This window comes from Diadema antillarum, unplaced genomic scaffold (genome assembly GCF_040938485.1).
Source record: "Diadema antillarum isolate AM-2024a unplaced genomic scaffold, OU_Dant_1.0 scf00000125, whole genome shotgun sequence".
Classification (NCBI taxonomy): domain Eukaryota; kingdom Metazoa; phylum Echinodermata; class Echinoidea; order Diadematoida; family Diadematidae; genus Diadema; species Diadema antillarum.
Window position 1 is genome coordinate 1,987,006 of NW_027271014.1, and position 9,125 is coordinate 1,996,130.

A 9,125-nucleotide genomic window follows, 5' to 3' on the forward strand; every position below is an offset into this window, starting at 1 on the left:
GTAGAAGTCAATTTGTATCTGTAAAAGGGAAAAAGTCATCCATTAGAGCAATACAACACGGAGTTCCACAGGGTTCAGTGTTAGCGCCAATACTTTTCTCCGTATTCATTAATGATTTACCCATGAGTATCCACAACGGAGAAATGTTTCTTTTCGCAGACGACGCGACTTTATCTGTGCGAGGTAGAAGCGTGGATGAAATTCAGTCAAAACTGAACCATGCTCTTGAGGAGGTTTACATATGGACCCCAAAAAATAAACTGCTTCTGAATATTAATAAAACTAAAGTAATGGTAATTGGGTCTAGGCAAAAAGTTCAAAGTTTAAATGTCAGCAGATTATATGTACAGATAAGATCAACCCCAGTTGAATGTGTTTCTCAGTATAAATGTCTTGGAATTGTGATTGACGATAATATTGCAGTTGAACAAGCATGTTGATAGAGTCGCCCTGCAAGTAAAGCAAAAATTAGGTATTCTTAGAAGGCTCAAGGGAGCGTTCAACACTCACTATCTCAGCCTATTATACTGGGGTTATATCCTCCCACATGCCTTGTATTGTTGCAATGTATGGACCAACAGGTCACAACAAAACTACGAAACCATCAACAGGTTACACAAGCGAGCCGCTTACATTATAGCTGGCTGTTCATGGGAAACCCCACATCCGCGCAAGTGCTCAATCAGCTTAATTGGCCAACGTTACAAACATTGTATTCAAAAGCAATGGCATGCATGACATTTAAATGTGTGCACCATCTTGCACCTTTTTTACTCGCAAATAAGTTTGTTATGCATGATGCAGTAGCCCACGCGTTACACGCAACTCGGGGCAGTGCAAACTTGAGATCCCGAGATGTAATACCGAATTTTACAGGAGATCATTTGTGTGCACAGCGGTATCTCACTGGAATAATTTGCCATTAGAGACAAGATGTTCCCCCAACTTAGGTTTGTTCAAAAGCAGATTATGATATGTGAATCTTAAAGACACGATGTTCCCCCAACTTAGAATTGTTCAAAAGGAGCCTAAGATATGTGTGTTTTATTATCGAGATTTTTTTTTTTTTTGTAATCAATGACTAACACGGTCTTTCACAGTTTTATAGGTTGTTTGAATTGTGCAATAAATGTTATAGTTGTAGTTTTTCCCAATTCATTTCTGTTCATTTAGAAACGTTGTAGTATTTACATGTCTTTGAAATTGTTCTATAAGCGCTATATGTTTGATTTTGATTGTATTGAATGTATATAATATTTTTTCTATGTCTGTTAGTAAATGTAATTCTGGAATGTTTATGTGTTGTGTTTTTAAAGGGCCCCGATGAAAACCAGCAAATGCTGACTTGGGCTACCCTTTTTAAATATGTGAAATAAATAAATAAAATAAATAAATAAACACGTCAACTACAATGTTAAAATTACCACAAATGTCATTACACGTCAATCAAAATGTCAAAATTACCACAAATCATAACACGTCAACCACAATGACAAAATCAATACTAATGTCATAACACGTCAACCACTAATGTCATTTTTTTTTCTTTTACAAATTTATGTATTTCCTCTTCATTATACAACATAACATACAAAATCATATTACAAAATCATGTTTTGTTTAACAAATTAACAACAACAACAACAACAACAGTAAAAGATGGGTATCAAACTCTTCAACAATTGAACAATATCCTAAAGATACAGTCAGCTCTCGTTACAATAAACTCCTTGGGCCCAGCGAAATCACCGTGATCTTGTCACTTTTGAAACCTTGCCGTATCCAGGGCGCAAATACCTCTGAATAGGAAAATTTTCAAACCCTGGGACCCCCAAAAAACTACCCCATCACGTCGGGGTTCTGCCATATGGATATTCTTTATCACGAGAGTCGACTGTATGTTCTTCTACAATGACCTAAAAAATATTTTCTACAGGGGACCATTTCTTATAATGAACATTTAATTTGTTTGTTCGTTTTGCAATGTTGGATTCTATATATCGGATATTAACAATAAATGCTGTCAATCCATGAAATTTCACACCTGTATCTTTGCATCTCTGAATATATAAGTACCTTTTGTATAACAATATTAAATGATTCAATAAACTCCTGTGGGGCCCTTTCCAGTCTTTGATGAATCCAAACATTACTCTAATTCTTGTACAATCCTCTAATTTGACATGAAAGATCGTACCAATTTCATCCACAAATTTTTGAAGTAATTCTTTGGCAGCTTTACAATCAAAAAACAGATGTACAGGGGTCTCAGCACATGACTTACAAAGCGTACACAACTCTGATTCTGATATTTTCATCTTAAACAATCTTTCATTTGTGTAAAGTATATTATGCGACAACTTGAACTGAAATTCTCTCAGTTTTACTTCAATTGTACAAGTAAATGGCAACATATATATTTGTGTCCAATCTTCTGGTTGAATTCCATACTTGCCAGCAAAAACTGTTTCGCAAACAGGTCTTGATTTAATCTCTTTTAAAAATTCCTCATATATTGGTTTTGATTTCACATTTTGTAACTGTGAAATAATAAGATCCTTTTGTTTTTGAGCCACTTCTTCTTTCCAAAACATCTCCAATAGGAGTGTATTGAAGGAACATTTCGAGTATTTTTGAACAGAGTCTTCAATTGCCATATACATCATATGTGACCCTGCACCTCAAAACGAACATAAAGTCGCACACACTGATTTTGAGTGAGGACTGAAAATAAGTGAAATGGGTCAACCTAGCCGAACTTGACTTTTTCATATTTTCTGAAAAAGCGGGTCTTCTTTTACATTATGCTAAAATTTGGTATCATAAAACGGGCAGGAAAGTGTGTTTTTTAGCAGTTTATCTCGAACATTTTTGGTAGAATAGTGTGATTAGGTGTGTCTTTAGAATCCCTTTTTCATTTCTGAAAAACCTTGTCCACACTCTTCGCTTTCAACTCTAATAACTTTTGAAAAGATAGTGCTACTGCTTTGAAAATTGGCAATAATTATTGACAGAATGTGTTAATGAGGCATGTTTAATTTAGGTTTAATCCAATAATCCCTTCATTGTTGTTACTCTGGTGATTTACTTCCTGTTTTTTGTCCCATGCATCACACAGCCAGCACGGTTTGGTAAAGATTAAGCACTTGAATAGACACTGTACTTCAGAGCCTCTTTTCTCAGTTCACAGTTTTCCCGAGTTTGTGCTTTCTTTCCGATATTTAGATAGGTTAGGAGAGTCCATTTGATTTGAGTTATACATCATTTTAAAGCTTAAAGTCTGCCCTTTCAGAATATGGTCTTAACTAAAAATTCATGTCTGGCGACTTTTTGTTTGTTTTGAGGTGCAGGGTCACATATTATATTTGCTTGGCACTCCTTTCCTTAACCAAAATTCAAAATCAATGAGCCGTCCATCAATACTAAATATTTGATATATATAACATAAACCTGCTTCAAAAAACGGCCTGCAGAATATTGAGTGCTTATCAATCAAAATATTCTGGTTATTCCATACTGGTTGTTGTAGGATGTCTGCTTGGCTATTTTCATCACCAATAAAATCCTCATGTATGTTTGTCTTTAACCATATTTGTAGAATATTCTCATAGAATGGAGGGATACCCCTCTTATCAATAGTTTCAAGGGAATAATTACTTTGAAACACTAGAATTCCACCAAGCCTTTTTAAGAAATAATCTCCCAATAGCACCCATTGATGGTTACGATTTCCATAATATCTTTTAACCCACTTAACTAACTGCGTATCAATCATACATTGTAAATTAGGGAATTTGAGACCACCCTCAGCATATTGTGCATACATAGTTGACCTTGAAATCTTATCTGGGCCATTCCATAAAAATGAAAACATTAACTTCTCTACTTCTTTCACAAAATCTTGAGGAATTTCAATGTTTGACATCAAATAAATTATCTTAGACATAATAAATGTTTTCAAAATTTGAATTTTACCAATTAACGTTAAATTACGATTTTTCCAAATAAAAAAATGTTCTCTTAATCTCACCCAATCGATCTTCAAAGTTTCTTCGGATTGCTTCTTTTTTGTCATATGAAAACCAGATTCCAAGAATTCTAAGACCATTGTCTGTCCACTTTATCATCTGTGGCTTTTCTTTCGATAGTCTATCATTTCCTATCCACATTCCTTCTGATTTGCTTCGGTTGAGGCAAAGGCCTGATATCTCAGAAAATTCTTGAAAGCTTTCTAGTAATACTGATAATGATTCTGTATCCTTACAAAAACATGTTATATCATCAGCGTAAGCTGTATATTTAATCTGTTTTCCGAGCATCTCCATTCCAATAATATTTGGATTATTTAACAATCTCATTAGATATATCTCGAGCCCTAATATGAATAAAAGGGGGGCAAGGGGGTCGCCTTGGCGAACACCCCTTCCAATTTCAAAATAACCAGTGGTAAAGCCATTTATCAATACACAGCTATTTATACCTGCATGCAATGTTCTCACCCATTGTATCATTGACGGACCAAAATTAAGACATTCTAAACACTGTAATAAATACCTATGACTGAGTGAATCAAATGCTTTGGTAAGATCTAATGCTAACACAATTCCAGATACATTGTTGGCATCTGCATAAAACATTAAATCTGAAATCAGTCTTATACCTTCACCTATATATCTGCCTTTAATAAATGCTGTTTGCTGAGGATTTATCAAATTACCAATAATTTTGGACATACGTTTCGCTAAACATTTAGAAAGTATCTTTGCATCCACATTTATTAAAGTGATTGGTCGCCAATTGCCCAATAATCTCTTATCTTTATTGGATTTAGGTATCAATTTAATTATTCCTTGCCTCTGTGACACGGACATACTTCCTTTTTCAAAAGCATGATTAAATGATCCTATTAGTTCTTTAGAAATCAAAGGCCAAAATGTCTCATAAAATTCCACCGATAAGCCATCATTACCAGGTGTTTTATTTTTTGACATCCCAAGGAGGACTTCCCTTGCCTCTTCATGTGTTATCAGGCCTTCACAAGAGGCCTTTTCATCTTCCGTGAGGTGTTTTAAGCAGGAACTTTTTATGTAATCATAACTCACTTTGTCAGACACTGTATCCCTGTTTTCAAACTGTTTACCAAAAGATTTCATCACAAAATTTCGTATATGATGGGGATGTTCAATAAGTTCCTCACCTGTATCTAATACATCTATGTTTGTACTCTGTGCTTGTGTCTTTTCCAATGATAAAAAATATTTTGTACTCTTCTCTCCTTTCTCGTACCAGGTACATCTTGAACGTAATATGGCCCCCTCTGCTAAATAATTGTACATGCAGTTAAGTTCCTGTTCAATTTTCTCTTTCTTATCCCATTTTTGCTCATTCATTTCTGTCGGGTCCATGTCATTTATTATTTTCAATTCTTGTTCTAATTCTTTTCTTCTAATTTCTTTTATATTTTTCTTCCTTTTAGAAAATGTGATTGTAAATTCTCGTATTTTGAATTTTAACCAATCCCATAATTTTCCTTTATCATTTTTATCTTCCCATTCATTTACCCACATCTCATAATGTCCCTTTAAATTTTCAACATACTCAACATCACTAAGTAAACTGTTATTAAACTTCCAATAAGATGGGCCCACAGTGTACTCTTTAATTCTCAGATGTAAATTCACAAAATCATGATCTGACAAAACACAGGGGACCATATCACAATTTGTCACCATATTTTGTACAGACTCATGGATTAACCAGAAATCCAGTCTTGACTGAACACAAGGATTGGAGCGTCTCCAAGTAAATCGTCTTAATAACGGGTTCTTGTCTCTCCAGATATCTATTACATGATAAACGTTTTTAATATTTTCTATTATTTCACAAGAGTGCTTCCAAGTGGACTTCATATTACCGCCCTCTCGGTCCAATGCCAAATTTTGAATAAAATTAAAATCTCCCCCTATTAATATTGTCTGTTCAGCATCATAATATTCTTGTATAGTCAAGTCTACAGCTTTGAAAAAATGCATGTGGTCTTTTTCATTATTTGGTGCATATACATTACATATCATGAATTTTTTTCCATATACTTCCATTTTAACCAACAAAAATCTCCCGTTAGAATCTTTCACTGTCTCTATCAATTTTATATGTGGGGTTTTCCGAATTATGATACACACTCCCCTACTAGAGGAGGTTCCATGACTGAATACAATATCGGCTCTTAATTGGTTCTTCCATAAACTTTCATCCTTATCAGTCGAATGGGTTTCCTGTAATAAAATAATATCCTTTTTAATTTGGATAAAAAACAAAAATATTTTTTCCTGGCTTTAAAGTCCCCTAGCCCATTAACATTATGGGTCATTAACTTCAGATCCTTATACATATTTCACAAGTAGGTAACCTTGTAAATTCTTATGACCCACCATGATCAAGACAAAACAGACAACAAAACATTGGCAATGGAAAAAACACACATACAATTTGCATGAAATCGAATAAAACATGATCACAAGGAATCCAAGTGCCCCTGGGCATCTTCACAGTTATTTTTTTCCTCAGGTTGGCAAAAACAAATGATTTTCCTTATCACTTAATCACATGAATAGTGTATCTTGTCTTCGGAGATATCAACTGTTAATATACTGCTGGCATGACAGGGTGCTGACTGCTGAGCTATCGCAGTCGTGTCAAAAGTTTTTCAAAGTATTTCGTATTTTGTTAGACCATTGTCTACTGTGCAAAAGCAAACTGCCAATATCCATTCTATCTTGTGGTGTGCTGCATGTACTCCACTTCTTTTCCGCTCTCAGTCTCCCTGTAAAACAATCGCGCCGGATATTTGAAGTACACCTTTCGCTTTGGGTCCTCCTCTTTCAGCTTTCGTTTCAGTGGCAGCAATTTCCTCCTGCTTTCTCGCACTTCTACCGGCAGCATCTCATCGACAAATATCTGGTGATCCTTTCCGTTGTGCTGAAAAGGCCTCTCCTTCAAATATCTGCGGGCACTGCTGATCACTGTTTGTCTGGTTGTGTATCTACTGAAAGCTACCACAACTGGGCGAGGAGGGCCGGGTTTTGGCCTGATGCGGCCTGTGCGATGAGCTCTTTCAATGCTCACTTCACCTTCCATTTGCATATTTGACTTGGCAAATTCTTTGATCAATTGCTCACACTTCCCAGCGTTTTCAGCACCTTCAGGAAACCCGTAAAACACAGCCGTATTCCTCATCTCTCTCGCAGTGAGGTCAACAAGACGCTCTCTCAATTTCATATTCTCCTTTTCTTGCTTGTTTACTTGGTCCTGTAACTGTTTGATATCAAAACGGCACGACTCTTGCTCCTCTTTCAAGTTACTGATTTCTTTCTCATTTGTTTCAATCTTACCAAGAGCTGTGTCCAACCTGGATGTGAGATTGGAGTTCATTTCGTCTATCTTGTGGATAAGGGCCGCGAGTAGTTCATCTGTGGTTGACTTCTCCCCGTCTACTCGTCGTTTTTTCTCAAGCGAGGAGCGTGGAGGTGATTCCGCCGACGCGCCCGGGCTGGTTCCCTCCATATCTCGGTGAAGTGGTTTCACTACCGTGTGCACTGCCGAGTCAATTAAGCCGTGTGCATTATCACTGTCACTGTGTTCTTGCGTAGCCTTCTCCGTAGTAGCGTCGCTAAAATCCATCTTAGGGTCAGAATCCTCCTTTTCCTTGAAATAATGGGAGATTGTAACGACTCCTTGGTCTAAGCTCCTTTTTCTCGATGTCATTTTGACTTTTCAAACTGTAATAGGCGAAATGAGCTGCAATTTTATTTCCTCCTGATGCCTCCGTAACACTCAGGCACGTCCTAACCGCACAGCGCCATCTTGGATTCCAAATGTCAAAATTACCACTAATGTCATAACATATAAATCACAAATGCCAAAATCTGTTTAGCGACAAATGTTATAACACAACGAACAGAAATTACAACAGTGTTTCATGTAGCATGAAGGGAGGTCACCTCGCTGGTATTACGTATTGATGCTACATGGATAAATTCGATGTCCAACGAAACTGCTCATGTACCTTTACCGTGTTTATTTTCTTGCAGGGTTGCTTTTATGAGGGGATTAAGGGGAGAAGGGGGTTTTCGACGTTCACTGCATCTTCTGAAAAAATAATATCTATGACTCATTTTCACCAAATTTGGCAGAGAACATTTTTATGGTGACATGATCTTAACTCTTTATGTGCCACGTTCGCACGTCCGACTCAGTCGACTGCGTGCCAACTTCGCATATTCTGCTCAAACGCACAATCCGTCCAAACCGATCAATAAATCAACAAATGCCGCAGTATTATTACGCGTTTCCCGTGCTTCAGTTCCACTCACATATAGCTCATTCTTATGTTGTGATTGACTAGAATGTGGTGCTCCGAAGTTGATTTGCGTGTGAAGTTTTTTCACTGTTTCGTAGGCAAAAGCAATGCCTTTACAGTAAATTAGATACTAGGCATTTGAAAGAAAAGAACATCATAGATTTGTCATACAATTTTAATCAAAGAAAAGCTCGGCATTTTCTCTACATTTTTACTCACTGAATGTCCAGCTTAATGGAAATATGTAGAAGTGATGTAGATTTGAAAAACAGAACGTCTCATCAAAGCATAACAACGTTGGTGTCCCAGAATAATGTGGCATACAGGGGCTGCCACCATACCACATAAATAATTAATTTTCAAAAAATGAGCTTCCCCCCACCCCCTCCCCCAAAAAGGGAGAACCAAACAACAACAACAACAAAATACACAAAAATACCTGTGTTGGGGAGGGGGAGGACGAGGGTGAAACCTCAGAGTCCCCTATAAACTGTGAAATTATTTAATCATCCTTCGTCGAACCGAAAAAATAGAGCTAAGTTAGTGCTGTGAAAACATTCAAGATTGAAAATGCATGTTTGATTATTGCAGATTCCGGGGTGCTCGGATCGGGGGGGGGGGGGGGTAGGGCAGTGAGGGTGAGGGAAAGGAGGGTATTTTCAGGATTTCCTCCGTCTTCTTGATAAATCTCACGACGGATTTTCACCAAACGTGGCAGATAGCATCTTTACGGCGATACAATCTGTATTTCTTAAAATGAACCCCA

At 36.8% G+C, this 9,125-nt stretch overlaps 1 protein-coding gene across 1 annotated transcript; it reads right to left on the bottom strand.

Annotated features, from left to right (window-relative positions):
• Positions 1-6,486: 6,486 nt before the first annotated feature.
• On the bottom strand, positions 6,487-7,808 carry LOC139720248 (uncharacterized). The gene has a single exon (XM_071631612.1). It carries the CDS (start codon positions 7,762-7,764, stop codon positions 6,772-6,774), a length of 993 nt encoding a protein of 330 aa, XP_071487713.1. The 5' UTR covers positions 7,765-7,808; the 3' UTR covers positions 6,487-6,771.
• Positions 7,809-9,125: the final 1,317 nt, after the last annotated feature.

Excerpts from the sequence above, each read along its gene's own strand:
- LOC139720248 (XM_071631612.1), bottom strand. The coding sequence starts at position 7,764 with ATGACATCGAGAAAAAGGAGCTTAGACCAAGGAGTCGTTACAATCTCC.